The sequence below is a fragment of the Lampetra fluviatilis genome, chromosome 22 (genome assembly GCF_964198595.1).
Source record: "Lampetra fluviatilis chromosome 22, kcLamFluv1.1, whole genome shotgun sequence".
NCBI lineage: Eukaryota > Metazoa > Chordata > Hyperoartia > Petromyzontiformes > Petromyzontidae > Lampetra > Lampetra fluviatilis.
This window is the reverse complement of record NC_136296.1, coordinates 12,275,141-12,293,480: the sequence shown is the minus strand read 5'-3', so window position 1 is coordinate 12,293,480 and position 18,340 is coordinate 12,275,141. Positions and strand designations below refer to the sequence as shown.

The 18,340-nt window shown below is 53.1% G+C and overlaps 1 protein-coding gene across 8 annotated transcripts in view; it reads right to left on the bottom strand.

Annotated features, from left to right (window-relative positions):
• LOC144938564 (uncharacterized) overlaps positions 1 to 18,340 on the bottom strand; it is a 73,060-nt gene that overhangs the window by 52,380 nt on the left and 2,340 nt on the right. For all 8 annotated transcript variants that reach the window (XM_078866503.1, XM_078866504.1, XM_078866506.1 and 5 more), the window contains exon 3: positions 2,099 to 2,311. In XM_078866503.1, the coding sequence (XP_078722629.1) occupies positions 2,099 to 2,311 (213 nt within the window). The remainder of the gene's footprint in view (positions 1 to 2,098; positions 2,312 to 18,340) is intronic.

Genomic DNA, 18,340 nt, shown 5'->3' with positions numbered 1-18,340 from the left:
CCGTCTGCCGAACACCGACACCTTCACGATCACCTTCGTGAGTCCGATTACGATTTATTTTTTATTTTTTATTTTGTTCGTGTCCCAACATCTCCTCGCCGCCCCCCCCCCCCCCCCGGACGCGCTGCGAAGCTCGACTTAGCGGAGGGCGCGTAACACGAGAGACCCCTCCCCCCACCGTGACACAAATAGGGCAGCCGAGTGCCGTCTTAAACTGACACCGCTCGGGCCGGCTGGAATTTGAAACTCAACTTTTCGCCCGGCGTGTGTGTGCGTGTATATATATAAATGGCTTAGCGCCGAGGGCCTAACGGGTTCGCCGCTCGCCGCTCTTTCCCCCCCTCAGGATCGTCGGCCGTGGCGCGGGAGCCGACGGGTCCGGCCCGGTCCGCCCGCGCTCGCGTCCGCGGCACCGCCGCTTGGCCCGCGACAGCGCGGTGGCTGCCCCCGTCGGGGCGACCGTGGCCGCGGAATGATGGCCGGGTTCGGAGCCGCCTCCCCACGACGCCCACGGGCTGGGCGTGAAACACACCGAGCAGCCTTGCTTGGCCCCGCTGGGCGTTTGTTGTCTTACTGCCCGTCTGCCTGTCTGTTCTACACTGTCTGTCTAATCGTCACTCCGTCCCCCCCTCCTCTGCCTCTTAGGTCGTTTGGCCCGTGTGCAAGTTCGTCCGTCCGTCGGTCTTTTCTGCGTTTTCGTCGGATCCAACAGCGGCGCTTCCGGCGACAACCGCGTGACTAACGGGCGCCCGACGACGAACTACGATTGCTGCCCCGTGACCGTGCGTCAGCCGAGAACGATTTACAACCTGGAACAAAGTGTTCACTGCCATCACGATCCTAGCAACTCCACAACACAAACACCAACTTCAAGTTAAACAGCTCAAGGGCACGGCGTGCCGACACGGCACGGACGCGTCGCCGTGCGGTTTGACTCGTGCACCTTAAATTCCTGCTGCGCCGAGGACATTAAAAAACGCGAAGTTATTGCAGAAGCGCCGCACTGTACTTTCTGATGATCCTGCAGAACGAAAATACCCGGCACCGAAATACTCAGATGATGAAGCGATAAGAGAGATGCGGTAATCTAAAGGTTAGGCGTAGGATGCAAGCCAGCCGATTACACTAAGACCGCCCCGCTAATGTGCAAAGAAAAGTCCGCCGATAATTTAACCCCCGTTAGGAGCCTCCGTATCGCGCTGGTTAAAAATGTTGCCAAACGACGCGACGGTGAAGGCAGCGGACAGCGGAATGGGATTGTCCCATTCGGCTGTCTCCCCCCGACACAAGGCTGCTAACTGGGGTTTACCGAGGCCTTCCGTCCGGCACCTCCGTCTGGCGAGGCCCCTGCCTGTGCGGCCCCTGCCGCGAGGGGGTAAAGACGGCGGAGTCAAAGGGTGGCCAGACGTGCAGTGAACCTTGCAGGTCAGCGCTGGCAAGGGCAGTGCTTCCATCCACAGGGGGGGTCCACCAATGCCATCGTTAGAGGGTTTCACTTCACACGTGTGGACCGTTTTGCACAACTTATCCACTGAAGTTGGCTCCCGTGGGGGGGGGGGGGGGTTAGAATTAGTTTTTGTACTCTCATTTCAATTTCGCCAAGGAAATCGTTCTAAAGCGCCCTGCGCACCCAATCACAAGTTCTGAAGCGATTAGAGACGACTTCACAGGCACAGCCATGCAAGAGACAGAGACAGGTACATCTGTAGGTAGGCAGGTGGGTGGGTAGCTGTGTAGGTAAGTAGGTAGGTGAATAGGTGCGAAGCTGAGTGGGTTCGTGTGGGTAGATAAACAGGGGAACAGACAGATAGGAGTGGGTAGGTTAGTTGGTGTGTAGAGAGGGAGGCAGTAGGTAGGTCATGTCGGTAGGTTGGATACGCAGGGAGGCTAGCCAGTGAGCATACAGTCAAGCATTCAGGGCAGGGTAGCGGGGATGGCAGGCAGCTAGTCAGGCAGATACAAGTAGGCAGGAAGACAGCTCGAGCCAGACACAGATAGCCAGACCCGGAGATCAACGCGCAAGCACCACGAGCAACAGGCGGCACAACCGGCACGGCCGCCGGCCCGCGTCGCCGCGTCGTCATCGTCGCGGCAGTACCCAGCGCGCTGCGGTAGTCCACGAGGTCGAACATGAGCACGGCGACGGCCGACCAGGTGAGCAGCAGCGCCAGCAGAAGGCCCCAGGCGGCCGGCGAGTGCACCAGCGAGCCCTCCCCGACGACGCCGCGGCGCACCACCTTGCGCAGGATCACCTTCTCGGCGCCGCTCAGCCCGTTCTTGCCGTCCATCGCGTGCGCCGCCTTGCCAGCACCTGCGCCGCGTAGAGAGAAGTCGAGCCGCGGTGCGTGCGTGCGTGGAGACGCGCCGGCGAGAAACCCCGATTCGCGACGGTCAAAGCGATTTCCCTGCGCGTGTGGTCATTGACCCGGCGCTGCTCATCTCGTACTTGCAGCCCTATCAGCCAATGGCGGAACCTCCGTGATTCCTACGGCGGGGGGAGAGTCCATCCGTGGGATAACCGCTGCTGACGTTACCCAAAAAGTGCCACTCGCTGTAGGGAACCCAGAGGGGTGACGATGGGCAGAGTCATCCGCCGACCAGGATTTGAACTCGTGACCTTCCGATCGCGAGCCGCTCGCTCTGCAGCTGGACCAGGAGAAGAGGTGAGAGGGAATTTGGTTCACAATGGCTGGTGCAGCTGAGATCCTAGGGTTTCAGACGAGCCGTGTCAATCGGCTCGTGTGCAGGTGCTGGGTGGATGGTTACATCGCAGGACGGTGAGGGATGGACGCGGCATGGGGAGGCTTTCACCCAGCAGTCATCGTGGCTGATAGGCTGATGGTTTCGTCCCAGTCACCAATCACTTACAGAGACCCATAGACTCGCATCGGGATCCACATTCATACAGAGAACCAAAGACTCACACACAGACTCACAGTTTCACACAAAGACCTAAAGACTTAGAGATCCATATCTTCACAAGGAGACCCATAAACTTACACCGGGACCCACAGACCCAATAAGAGCTGGGGTTAAACCTGACTATCAAATCTCGCGAGTTGATCATTCACCACTTGCTGCAGATGTTCACGGTTCGATTCCAGCAGGTAGCCCTGGTTAATACTGCAGGTGTATTAACCATGAAACACGCGCCGTCTGTTTCGCAGTGGACATTAAAGATCCCGGGATGTCATTGGAAAAGAGTAGGCCACTGTGTGTGCCGGTGTCATGGTTGAGATTTGTAAAAAAAACAGTATCCGCATATAACTAAATTGGGATTACACACAACATCGCCCCCTACTGTGATACTACCGAAGACTGTTGTTTGTGAAACATAGCATCTGAGTGATAAGAATGTGAGATGAGAGGTAGGAGAGTGCATGAAGGGGAGTAGAGTGAGGTGAGGGATGCGGGGGGGGGGGGGGACGCGGGGGGTTAACGCAGGCACGGACATGGGTCCCGTATGTGGGAGATGTGGCGCCCATCAACAACAACAAACAAGGCCTTGCACAAGAGCCCAGCGCTTGGCTTCCACCTGGCCACACAGACAAGTCGCGTACACGCATTCTGGGAGCGCGACATCCGCGGGCTTCCAAGCGCCACTCCGGCACGGCCGCAGCTGCCTCTGCCGCGGCGACGTCACGAGACCTCTAACGGGGCCCAAACGAGCGCACGCTTGCCACTCCGCGTGGCCACATATGCCCAATTCTGTCGCACATTTCTGGCCGTGCGAGGCACGGAACCGCGAGCCAAAGGGAGCGCTCGGAGCTGTCAAGAGCCCTCCGCGTCACAGCGAGCCTCACGAGCCTCGCGCGGGCAGGGGGGAGGGGGCAAAAGCACGCTGCCTGGAACTGGGTTTCAAGGCTCAATAATGCCACTGGGAGTATCGGCACACACAAACACAACGACCCGCAACACCACGTGGCCTACAGACACTTGGGGCAAGTGCTGTTCAGAAAAAAATCAAAGCGATTTCCCGGGTTGAGCCAGTGGGAGGACATTCCACAGTCCTATGATGATGATGGTGATGGTTGTACCTGAGCCGACGTGACCTTCCGATAGCGAGCCGCCGGCTCGCCCGCTCAGCCACCGGGCCGGATGGGGTGCCGCTCGTGAGCGTTGGCTAAGGGCAGTGGCGCGCTGGGTAGCACACTCACTCGGCTACCAACCTGCTGATGAATGATGATATTTATATCCACAAATTGTCGAAGCTGCATCAACTGTTTTGAGCGCGGTGTGCGCGCGAGACACCCTGTGCGCGTGTGTATACACGTGATTTGGAGCAGCATTATAGCGCACTGCGCTACGAACCCGGCGACCCAAGTTCGACTCCCGTTCACGGCCAACACCAGTGACGATTATCTGAACTGGTCCAGGGCCTCCCCTTTGTAGACTCAGCCTCGAAATGAGTACCTATTGATGTGTTAACATCATCATTGGAGAGACAAAGGCGGCCAGCCTTAATAGGCACTCGCTAACAACACTTGCCCCGACAGCATATTAAAGGGATGTTTGTCTTGACACACACACACACGTACATATTTACATGAAGCTTATTTTTAACTAATGAGCACATTGAGGCAAATGTCTCTCTTGCACGAGAGACCAGAGGTGGAAAACAACACACGAGCTCGGAGAGAAATAACCAACACAGCAGTAACACTGACCAACCTTAATAGAGGTTTTGTTGGGTTAGATCGTGTAAATATAAATGTGTCGTTAATCCCACCACCACCCGACACAGACAATTAATAAGGTTTGTCACGTGGGCAGTAATTACAACTGGCGAAACGTTGTACTCGAATTGTAAAAGTAGTGGGTTTACTCTCCAACGCACCAGTGTGCTGAAGTAGTAACGAATCGGCACGTTCTGTTTACGTGACAAACCTTGGCTGTGTCGGGTGGTGGCGGGTTTAACGACACATTTATATCTACGCGATATAACCCAACAGAACCTCTACTGTGGATAATATTGGTCGCGAAAGCCCTACTACGTATTAAACTGACTGAACAACCTGTTAGTGTCTCATTACAATACATCTCCGTGTACACGTTAAAAGTCATTTGCCAATGGACTGCTGGGTGAGGTCCAATCATCCCCAGTACCGTGCGTGTCGTGGGGCTTTTATTTGACCACCACCTCGGGGATGTCGAGGTGTGGTTTCGCTGCCCACCGCGTGTCCCTGCGGCCTACAACAACCCTGGCGTGCACGGTAGCCCCCCATGCCATCACGATCCAGGCTGAGAATCCTGCTTCGATTCCGGGGTCTCATGGGACTGGGTGCATTCCGGGTGATTTTGGTCGAAGGAAAACAGTAAAACGCGTTAGAAATCATCTGGGCGAGCACGGAACACAATAACAACACTGTACATTTCACGACGTACATCCCACTCAGGTCACTTCGGGCTTCTCTCGCCACGTGACCCCCCCCCCCACCGGCGTAGCCCGATTAGCCAACTGGAGCAAGTTCTGTGAGCGAGCACCTATTAAGGCCAGCGCACCACGCAGACGGCGCGGTGCGGCCAACGCTGTGATGTTTGCGCACAGCGGACTGGCCGTTATTTAAATCTGTTGACCTCGGGTCCACGATATCAATTTCCGTTCTCGAACACGCACGGGCAGCGTAGCGCACGGAGCGATTTCCAAACGGATCGTTCGCATCGGGGCACGGATGCCGAGAGCCACAAGAGGAGTAATATTGGGAAAAAGACTTCCCACCGAAAAAAATATATATCCACGTTGGCCTTCGAGGTTCAGGGTCATTACCGCCATCATTCCCCGCACCTCCGATTAGCGCGGTTGGCTACGTATGGCGCAAAAGAAGTTCAACACGCATACGTACATTTGGGATTTACACCACGCCTCCCAATTAGGACACGTGTGGACGCCAGAGCAAAGCGGTATTTAACGATTAAAGTTTGATCCGGTGCCCAAGTGGGAAAGGGCAATCGGAATTATGATCACGCCTTTAATCCATCGCCCCCAAAAAATAAATCATTCCCTCATATGTTCTTAAAAGTCAGACAATAATGGGACATACGCGAGCTGGGATCGAGCTCGCGGTGCCAGGTTCACAGGGCAGTGCGCCAACTGCTCTGCCACCGCTCGCTACAAAACAAACTGCACGCAAAATCCGAACTTTCAAAGCATCGGCACTCACAAGCGAACGGCCAAGCCTGTCAGCCACCACACGCACACACGCACGCACACACACAAGCACACACACACGCGCACACGCACACACGCACACACACACGCACGCACACACACACGCAAGCACGCACACACACACGCAAGCACGCACACACACACGCGCACACGCACACACGCACACGCGCTCACACACACGCGCGCACACGCACACACGCACTCACACGCACGCACGCACACACACGCACGCACACACACACGCAAGCACGCACACACACACACGCGCACACGCACACACGCACATTTCCGTCACCTTGGGTCCCCGTCCAGCAGCAAGGCACGCGCCCACACAGAGGTCAGAGCCGAGCCTTAGAGGTAAAGGCGCTGCCCTGCAAGCGCTCGCTCACGCCGCTGCTGGCAGAAGGCACTCGACTAGAGGGAGCTCTCTAGAGCCCCGCTATCGAGGGTAATTTGGCCTACTCTTCCACTCTGGCCAGACACCTAGCTAGAGGTGGGGAACGACCGCACTTAACCCCACCACGCGCTACCAGCCGATCGACTGAATCCTTCAAACCCAAAAACCGGCCAAGCAAACCGACCGAGCCCTCACCGTCCGCTTTGTTCATCTCCGTCATCATTCCGGGCAGCAGCAGCAGCAGCCACCGCCGCTAACAGCGCGGAACTGAGATGGTGGCGGTGGTGGTGGCGGTGGCTTCGTTAGTCCCGTCCGTTCACGCCGTCACAGCAACGCCCGGCCGCCCCCCCTCGCAAGCACCACGACTCTGTTTGGGTGGCACCGCCGCTGCCGCCGCCGCTGCCGTCCAAGAAGAGGGTGTGGGGCTCCTGCCACACCGGCTGCCACCCTCTGCCACCGGCTGCCACCCTCTGCCACCGGCTGCCACCCTCTGCCACCCGCCGGCTGAGCCGCAACGGCCGGCGCGAGCACAGAGCGCAGCGCGTCTCGAGCAAGCGGTGGCGCATGAGCTGGCGTCCAAAATAGCAACGGGCGAAATGTGGCGGTGGTGGTGGCGGATGGGAGCGCGGCACTGACACCCGACACCACTCTCCGGGGCTCCTCGGGAGCTGGCGATTACGTGGTGTCGCTGGGAACGCGCGGGGGGGGGGGGAGGCGGTGGTGGAGGTGCGAGTCGGAGAGCGCGCGGGGGTGCCGTGCGCCAGCCGCCCGAGTCAAGGGTCGATTTGGAGATGCCGCAGACGTCCATTCGTCCATGCCCACAGACGTGGTGGTCATCCAGCGCGTGTCCTCAGAATACCGGGGCTCATACGAGGCCAGGCTCCCCCGCTTAAGAAACCCCGATATTTCCATGTAAATTCGGTACCTACTTTATCGACCCCTCGAGGGACGATGATTGGCTGAGACAACCGTCTGATAGCGCGCCGCTCGTTCAACCGCTGAGCCACGAGTGCTGATTGACACCGCCCTCTGCTACAGAAGCAGGGAGTGACCAGGAAGACATCTCCCTGCGTTATCACATTCACACGACGTGCCTGTAAGTGGAATCCACATACCGTGCCTGTAAGACACAATCACAGAAATTGCTCTCTTATCTTGTAAAATGTTCTTAGGCTATGTGTACCAGGCTTTTTGGCATACGTTATACGCTTTGTTAACGAGATAGAGACTTTAAAGTGGTGGTTAAGAAGGCTCAAATGTAGAGAAGAGGCAATCAGTCAGCTCAGCTGATTATAATTAATCGAATAAAAGTAGCGGTCAATTACTTAGAACCACCATTTACAAATGACAGCCACTGCCACACCCTGCTTCCCGAAGGCAGGAAACCCCCTCCAAGCCACGCCCAGTGAGACATGGCTGATGATTTCGATGACGTTACCTAGTCCCATCACCTCCCGTCCAGCGGCACACACGCGAACAAAGGCGAGACTTTTTTTCCACCGATTATTTTCGTGCTATCCGATTTTGCTGCTTAATGGGACCGATAATCGGCGCAGAGATCGGCTCCTCAAAACAGCGGAGAGCCCAGCTCTGCTCTTGCGATTTCACTGCGGCGGCGTTATATTAACCAGCCCGCACTGACCGGCGTGGTGAAGTATTTCCGGCGAATCTGTCCCCCCCCCAACGGTAGTGCAGGTCGGAGCCACGGTCCTCCGTCGCACCCCCACAGCGCTGATTTAATCGAAAATGACAGCGGCAGGCTAACCGATTTGACGCGAACCCTGAGCAACAGTCAAATGCTTCGCCGAGCAAATTCACTAAATGGATGTCACAAACTTCAAATAACGCAACGAGCAGCATCGGAACGGACACTGCCCTGTCACGTGAGTGACACGTGAGTGACATGGCAGTGAACACGGCAGTGACATTACAGAGGCACGCCCTACAGCCCGACTCCCAATTCCACTGTTGAAGGAAGGCCTCCCCCAATTGCTGTGTGCCCTGAGCCAATCAGCTGGCCCATACCCAACGCGGTGTTTGTGAATGGCGTAAGGGGCCGTCCATAAATGACGTCACGCACCTGGGTGGGGGGGGGTCAGACATTTGTGACGATGTGTGACGAAGGGGGGCGGGGTTTGAGAAATGTGACGTCACATCAAAATGCACAACTTTAAATAAATATATAATTGTTATAACAACAGTAATTGTTCTAACACTCCTACGACATCAGAGTGCAGCGCCACATTAAATACGCACTACAATGACAATAGTTTAAAGCGATTTGAAGCATGTTTTTATTTCAAAATGGAAATATGGTTTGGGGGGGGCAGAGCTTTTGGCGCCATATTTGAGGGGTGGGTCTGACTTTTTGTGACGCTGTGTGACGAGGGGGGGGGGTCAAAAATCGTCCAAAATCGTTTGACGTTATTTATGGACGGGCCCTAAAGACAATTTCTACATTGAAAACTCACTCTAGACTGAACAGTAATTTCTTCACAACTGCTTTTTGTGCTTAGTTTGTTGTCCTTCCCCGCACCTTTGATTCGCGCGGTTGGCAACGTACGGTGCGAAAGAAGTTCAACATAGTACATCCATTCAAGTTCAACATACATTCATTTGCTACGGATGTTCAGAAAGCCATGCTTCGGCATCACCTCCGGCACAATTGCTATGAATGTTATAACTGAGCTCTGTTTTGTCTGAGGCTGTATAAATGGTTTATTTACATGAACGTCTGTGATTGGATATTTTATTTATTGTTCATTCTGTTGTGCAGTAACTTATTGCGTGGGTTTCGTGTCAATTATCTATTATACGGGTCTCTATGTAACTCTCTGAGTATGTGTGTAACTCTAAGGGCCTCTATGTAACTCTATGGGTCTCTGTGTAACTATATGGGTCTCTATGTAACTGTTTTCTCTGTATGGTCTCTATGTAACTGTATGGGTCTCTGTTTTCTCGCAATGGGTCTCTATGTAATTATATGGGTCTCTGTGTAACTCTATGGGTCTCTGTGTAACTATGCGTCTCTGTGTAACTCTTTCGGTCTCTATGTAACTCTATGACTCTGTTTTCTATGGGTCTCTATGTAACTCTATGACTCTGTTTACTATGGGTCTCTATGTAACTCTAAGGGTGACGACGACGATGACGAAGGTGGACTTGGGCAGCACGACTTGAATCCCACTTACAGTCGACAGCCCCGAGGTCCCCTACAGGGGCCCCTCTTATACTGTCACGGTGGCCTGGCTCCGCCCCCGGCCACACCCCCTTTCTAGAACCTACCAGCGGGTTCCTGGTGTGCCCCTTCTGTGACCTTTCCCCTAGATCCCCCTCTGGTGTGTCACGTGGCCTGCTGATGTCAGGGCTGCCGTAAGCCGCAGATCCCCTTCCCTGCCAGCAGCCGGCGCTAAGCTGCTACATGACTCTGCTATGCCACTGCACAGGTACCAGAGAAGACTCAAAAGCCCACACGCGTGGTTTCTCAATTGACATTTTCTCTCGGCCATCTCCAGTCCGGTGGATGAGGAGGTCCACAGATGTATTACGCCGCCTACTTTTGTTAGTGGTAAAACTTGTCATTTGCAAGGAGATGTTCTCGTAGTGGCATTACAGTCACTCAATTGTACCACCTGTCTCCTATCGCCTGAGACTGGAAACCCCAAGGTGGTCACTCCATTGCCTCCTCAAGCTCGGCCCACGCCGCCGAGGAGTCTGCTGGCTACGAAGGGGGGCTCTCGTCTCCATGGGTCCCTGGTGAGAAAGCGGGGTCGTGGCAGAGACCCCCTCGGTCAATGTGGGGTCGTCACTGCCCCCCCAACGACCACGCTCTTCATCGCGCCCTTCGCATTCGCGCGCTCGCGCACGTGCAAAAAACACAAAGACAAAGATCCCCCGTATAGCCTTAACAGACTGTCGGGGCAAATGTTGTTAGCGAGCACCTATGAAAGTCGGCACTGTGGCACACGAGAGGTTTACGCACCGCACCAGGTACTCATTTGAGGCTGAGCCGACCTAAGGGAGGCCCAGGACCGGTTCAGATAATCTTCACCGGTGTTGGCCGTGAGCAGGACTCGAACCCGTGTCGCCAGGTTCGTAGCGCAGCGTAGCGCTAACCGCTGCACCACCGCTCCCCACACACACGCACACACACACAGAGACCGCTCCCTCCGTCACCACTCCCTCGCACTCCGCACAACGACACCCTGGACGTCAGTCTGCAGCTGTTGAGTTGGCGAAGCAACGGGTTGCGTGCAGCACCTTGCTATAAATAGCCGTCATAAGTCGCGGGCGTGGGCAGGAATGGGTGCCAAAGGGTCCGTGTGCTCGTGGTGGCACACGGAGTTTCGGACAGCGCCGACGGTTTGTGCGGAACGTTTTACGTCGCATATTAAACAAAAATAAACAAACGGTAATACCGAATTAAGACGGTTTTGTGATGCGTTGTGCTTTATTGCAGCATTCAATTTTCATCGATTGGCCACGAGGCATCCGATTGTCTTAATGGCGAAATAAAATGGCACAGAATTCCAGTGTCAGTCACCGAACGTGGCTCGGTCGATGATGAAGTTAAGGCTTTGTCTTAGGCCTCGTGTTAGGCTTCTCGCGGTGATTCAGAGTGGAATTGTTCAGGTTCGAGTTAGGTGCAAGCTCTGCAGAAAGGTCAGGCGACGGCTGGGGTTAAAGTTAGATTTAGTGCCAGGGGTAGGATTACGGACAGGGGATATGTTTGCAAATGGCAGTAAATACCCACACTTCTGCAGCTTCGCGGGTAATGCAACGAGGCCGAATCGCTGCGAACTGAACCATCGTTTTAGAAACGATGGGCCCATGCTGCCAGTAAGAGCCACACAAATCACCATTACACTGGTCCGGGACATCAGAGCAGGTTTAAGCGACGTTCACGTGAGCGTCAACGCGAGTCCGAACCGCTTTGGATAACCACGTGGGCTGCAGATGCACTCAAGAGAACCGACGGCGCAATGGGTGGTGCACGATCCAACCACCCGGGTTCAAGTCCCCCCTCTGGCCGCCTTCACCAGCGTAATCATTTATTACTTCGTCAGTAATCTCGGAGCTAAGCAGGGTCGAGGCTGGGCGGTGCTCTGATGGGTGAACAGGATGAATAAAACAGGTGCCATAGGGTTGCTGTGGGGCTGCGTTTTGTCAGAAGTGGACCAGTGCAGTTTGTACGGTACTCTGCTGCCATGTCAATGCTTATTCTTTGGGTCTTTCGGTAAAGTCACGTAGATAGGTTCAAAGAAAATAATAAAAAAACAAAAACTACGACGTTTAGATCGCAACACAAGCGGTCGTCTTCAGGAAAAGGGGGGTTAGCTGTCAAAGGCAAACTGTTTATAAGGGTTTGAAATGGACGTAGCCCAAATGTCAGCAGCCAATGTTAATGCAAGCGGTGGGCAGCAAACCCCACGGTGGTTGGTTTTCCACCAATCAAAGGGATGCCAGGTGAAAATTAGCATGTTAATGAGAGATTAGCATGTTAATGAGAGATTAGCATGTTAATGAGAGATTCGCATATTCATGCGAAATCGCAGAGCCACAACCGAGGGGTAGTCCGCACACGAAGTGGCTGTGTTGGTGTGGATCCTGTGAAAGCACAAGTTTCAAATGGGCGAAAAGCACTACTATCATATCAAGGTGGTAGGATGGGAACATCACAGCCAGTTATGACTGAAACTGGTTGATAACGTCCTTCCAATGATTGCTCAGTTTGTACCCATCTTCTCGGTTGAAACTGTGTCTGTGTCTATATATATATGGATGACTTCATGAACATTCATGAAGCCATCCATATATATAGACACAGACACAATTTCAAAACAATTTCAACCGAGAAGATGGGTACTGTATCCACTTACCAATACAATTCAGTTTCTCACGTTCATTCTCAGTGTAAATACATCTTGCCGGGCAACATACATATCCAGTGGCTGGAAATTCAGGAATTAGTGGAATCAATATACGGGGAGTCGTATTGACGAAAGACCTGGAGCATTGGGATGCACGTGTCTCATTTTGTGGTCAGACGACTGTTTCCCTGCTACACAGCTGGGATGGAAAATTCCTAGCGAGATGTCGACTGCATCTTGCACACGAGTTCAATTGAAACGTAGCGAGGGCAGCCTAATTGCAGGAAGATCTCACTATCCAAAAAAAAATCTTGAAAAAATAACTATCGATGCATTTTTTTGAAACTGTGTCTTCAGAGGAAATGTGATCATGAACCTGCCCACATAGGCAAACTCAGCCACTCGTGCGATTGCTGTACAGCCCTTTGTCAATCCACTGCTGGATTAATGCCTCTGCACCCTGTGTCGGTCATGGGGATAGTGTGACCATTCTATGGGGATAGTGTCATGGGGGTAGTGTCATGGGGTTAGTGTGACCATTCTATGGGGATAGTGTGGCCATACTTCACAGTACTGCTCAGTGCGGGTTGGTGAAGGTTGGGCGGTCCAGAACCGGTTCAGATATCATTCACCGCTGATGTTGGCCGTGGCCGGGAGTCAAACTCAGGTGGTAGAGCTCTTAGCGCAGCGTGCGAATTGGCGCGACACAGCTCCACCCCGATGCGATTGCTGCTCGCCCATCATGAATCTTGTGTTTCTCGCCCATCATGAATCTTGTGTTTCTCGCCCATCATGAATCTTGTGTTTCTCGCCAAACACATCTTTCTGCCAGCAAGATGCAGCTTTGTAACACGCACACAATTGCTTGCAGCAGGGAAACATCTTTCTGGCTGCAGCCGGAGCAGCGTATTCTTAAGCCGCTGGGCGCAAACCGCTGCGTTTGCAAAGGCCGTGCACTGCCCTCTAGCGAGTCAAGCGGACGCTGCGAGAAGGCTTCCTTGGCACCCGTCATCACTCTACTCCTCAACACATGTACTACAACCGATGTGACCCGATAAATCTGAAGATTCGCGCAGTGCTCGATGAACTGCTTGCTGTGTTTAGTTTGTTGTCCTTCCCCCACGCCTCCGATCAGTACGGTTGGCTACGTACAGTACGAAAGAATCTTGGTTCTTTCGATAAAGTCACGTAGAAGGGAAATAATAAAATAATACAAATAAAACAATAAAATACAATTCTCACGACGTTTCGGCCACAAGGCAAGCAGCCGTCCTCAGGTGAAGAACAGGTGAAGAACAGGGCTGTCGGAAAGGCAGCGTCTGAATGAACACCACCAGGCTTGGTAGCGTATATTTAAGCTTAAATTTAAGACAGCTTAAATATACGCTGCCAAGCTTGGTGGTGTTCATTCAGACGCTGTCTTTCCGACAGACCTGTTCTTCACCTGAGGACGGCTGCTTGCGTTGTGGCCGAAACGTCGTGAGAATTGTATTTTATTTTTTTTTATTTTATTTTTTTCCTTCTACGTGACTTTACCGAAAGAACCAATAAGATGAATCCCTGCAGTCACGAAAGCTTTACATCGAAAAGAGTACGAAAGAAGTTCAACATACATACAATAATACAATACACCCACCAGGGCAGAGGGAGGCTAGGCAAAAGACAAAGATTCCCCGTATAGCCTTAACATACTGTTGGGGCAAGTGCTGTTAGCGAGCACCTATGAAGGCCAGAACGACACACGAGGGGGTGGGTGGCCAGCACCACGCCCGACCGCTTTTGTCTCTCTAGTGGCGATGTTTTTTATGCACCACACCACACGTTTTGGGCCTTTGCTCGAGCAACTGTTTAGAATTACAGAGGCGCTCCGAGTCACGTGACGGGGCCCTCCGGTCGGCGTTCACATTTCTTTGAAAGAGGCCCCGGACGGCACCCACGTGCCGTGCACATGGGTGCCGGCTGCAGCTCGACGCGCTGGCGTTGTGCGCTTAGCCGGCGTTGTGCACTTCCTGTGGCAACGCCATCAAAGCATTCTGTGGTGGGCGCGGAGGATGAGGGGCGGGCAGCCGGGCGAGCATTGCCGCCACGTGGCGGAAATCTCCGAGGGCAGCGATACGAGACTTGCAGGCAAAACAAAATTGGCAAGGTGGTGACAGTACAGCAAGTAGGTGCGTGACCCGCCTGTACGGACTGTTGAAGAAGCTCGTATGGATGGGTTTTCTCCTGGAATTCGTTTCCTGCAACATTCGAAACGCGCATCAAATAAGCAATTGGCGAGACATCGTAATGCGGTTCCCTCCCGAAAAAAATAGTTGGGAGGATTTTCTTGATTTATATAAAGAATCAAAATAGGAATCAGAAGAGGAGTCGGGCGAAGAAATAACCACAGCGAAACTTTGAAGATATTTTCCAATAAAACTGGAGTGGAAAAATGAAGGCGTCGAGATCCACTGAAGAGGAAATTGAGCAGACAACCCTCCTGACGAAGAGTCGCTAGACTCGGTAAAGGCTTTACTGGGCAAATCGGCGATGGCGCGACATTCAAACCAACGGTGCAACATTCTTATATCCCACGCCGCCTCTGTCCACCCGGCAGTACGAGTGGGTAGAGCCGAGTTCGTCGGTCGGCAGGTACCGCGCGCGTGGTGGGGTAAAACGTGGGTACTCCCCCCTATTCTAAGACGTCTCTTCAGTGCGGAAGAGTAGGCCAAATATCCTCAAGGTATCCCTCCAGTGGAGGCCCCTTTGACCAGCAGTGGCGTGAGCGAGCTATTGCAGGGCTGCGTCTTTCAACGTTTAATTGAATCCATCCCACGGTTATTTTATTCATTTCGGAAACTCATGCCACGCGCCATCTATTTTCTACCCATATTCACCCAGAGCGCGCACTTTGGGACGTCTTCGTAACAATAACCATAATTGTCGTTGGTTGTTATGGCGACTAAGACGTGTCGCGAACAACATAGGCAGTGCGCGGTGTTACCGTCACCTTGTGTGGATGTTCACTCATCCGGCCGCTTCCCGTATCCGCCTTCGCCCTCATCAGGCGGACGGCAAACTGGGATGTTCGTGGTCAGCGCCGCACGCTGCTCCACATTAATTTCTGTGGCTGCAAAGACGTCCTCCACAGCTTAGCAGATCATCGACCCCCGTCCCCTCGCGTGATTACGACGCGGGGTCAGAGAGTCCCGCTCGCTCAGCGTCACCAGAAGTTACCTCCACGGTGATCGTCGCTGTGATGCAAACGCAGCCAGACGCATGGGCGCCCGGAGGGTGCAGTGGGGCCAATTGCCAAGGGTCTCACAACAACAAAAAAACAGAGAGCCCCACGCAACGGGTCTATTTTGTTGTTGTTGTCGCTAACGAATAAGGAGGCCCGGCGTGGAATTCTGCCCGTGGCCTCCAGAAAGCTCTCGGCGGCCTTGGCCATACGACGGAAGAATTCAAAATAGACAACGCAGAGACACAGCGTCTCGCTCACGTCTCCGTGCCTCCAGACAGCACAACCCGTCGGCCTTCTGGGAGCGCGGACTTTGAGCAGCATGGGTTCAAGACAAGCAAACGCTGGGCCGGTTTCGGCACGCAGCGTCTCATCAGCAGAGAGTCGTCAGGCTTGCTTGAATCAATGCCGACGAACCGCCGATCCTACATGCGAGGACCCTCTCCTTACACTACGGCGGTCCCAGTTTGACGCTAAAGAAGAAATCAAGTCGGGCTGTGTGTGTGGACATCGCCCCAGATGCGTCGTGGCAGCGTGAGCCGGGCACCCACCACGTTTACGTGAGGAGCCCACTTTTCAGAACACGCGGCTCGCGTCACCAGCGCCACCAGCTTCATTGAGACTTCAATTATCCCACGAGGAGCATTCACTTGTCGTCCTTCCCCCACAACTCCAATTGGCACGGTTGGCTACGTACGGCGCGAAAGAAGTTCAACATACACACATACAACAGCTCAAATCCTCCGCACTGCTGCGGAGCGACCGGCAGCACAAAGCCACGTCGGATAATCTTCGTAACACATCGTTCTTTGGTTCTTTTCGGTTAAGTCACGTCTAAAAATAAAATAATAAATTAAAATAACATATTACGACGTTTCGATTGCAACACAAGCAATCATCATCAGGTATAAAAGAAATAGCAACAAAAATCTAACTAGAAAACTATAGACAGACATACAAGCAGACAGACATCACAACGGCACACAGAGAGAGGACACAAATCGGCACAAAGAGAGGGGTCGTTTCTGTGACGGTCCCTTAAATATAGAGAGGGGGGAGGGCGGGGACGGAGAGAGGGAGGGGGCAGAGAGAATTAGCATATCAATGAGTGTACTGCAACGTACTGCTGTTGCAAGTAAGATGACAATGTGGAACGGGCACGCAAAATTGAAAACGGGCACGCAAAATTGAAATTTAGGAGACAGGCACACGAAAATTAAATAACCTAGCAAAATATCGAAATGTGATGTAATACAACACAGAGAGTCGGTTAACACACAATTAACGCATAACACATCGTGTTTCACGAAAAATGAAGGTCAGGGCCGGCAAACTATATTTTACCCCAAAAATATCTTTCGGCAGTTTAAGTGACAAAAATTGACGTCGGTGGTCGCCAGGCGAGCCAACACGTTGCCACGTGTTAATGGAAGAATTAAAATGGTGTTATTTTCCTCGCCCAGGAGGTAGAGATTATTAAATGTTGTGCACCAGATGGCTTCATGCGGCATTTAAATATATAAAAATAGAATATATTAATATAAAAAAAAATATATATATATATAAATATATATTTTTATATATAAAAACAAATCCCTGACCTTTATATATAAATAAAGATATATATATTTAAGATATTTATATCTAAATATATAAAGATAATACATACAGTATATACCAGAGGTGGGACAAAGTCATTGTTATGCAAGTCGAGTCGCAAGTCATCAAATTCATGACTCGAGTCTGACTCGAGTCCAAGTCACATGACTCGAGTCCACATCTCATAGGTGGGACAAAGTCATTGTTATGCAAGTCCAAGTCGAGTCGCAAGTCATCAAATTCATGACTCGAGTCTGACTCGAGTCCAAGTCACATGACTCGAGTCCACACCTCTGGTATATACATATTCAGGTTTGCTATGGGGGGGGGGGGTGGCGTTATCGCCCGTTGGAAGCTTTAATGTTAAGAATTTTTCTAAACTGTTGAACGTTGAAGTACAAACGTGGACAGTGCCCTGAATGTCCACGATGTCCTGGTGCAGCCCTTGAAAAATCCCTCGCTCCGGTGAGGGCCTACGCCGTGCGGGTCGTGGGGTTTATTTGTCCAAACCTCGCCACGCTCCTCAGTGCGGGTTGGTGAGTGGGTTGGTGAGTGTGTGACCTGCAGTGTGGTGAGTGGGTGGGTGAGTGAGTGGGTTGGTGAGTGTGTGACCTGCAGTGTGGTGAGTGGGTGGGTAAGTGAGTGGGTTGGTGAGTGTGTGACCTGCAGTGTGGTGAGTGGGTGGGTGAGTGAGTGGGTTGGTGAGTGTGTGACCTGCAGTGTGGTGAGTGGGTGGGTGAGTGAGTGGGTTGGTGAGTGTGTGACCTGCAGTGTGGTGAGTGGGTGGGTGAGTGAGTGGGTTGGTGAGTGTGTGACCTGCAGTGTGGTGAGTGGGTGGGTGAGTGAGTGGGTTGGTGAGTGTGTGACCTGCAGTGTGGTGAGTGGGTGGGTGAGTGAGTGGGTTGGTGAGTGTGTGACCTGCAGTGAGTGGGTGGGTGGGTGAGTGAGTAGGTTGGTGAAGGCGGGGAGCGTAGAAGTACAGCACAGCATTGCCCTCAACCCCGCCCACCATGTAGCCCGCGCAGCCTATAACACCTGCCGTGCGTGATGGTCATCCTTCCGAACACTGTCCAGGGGCTCAGCCC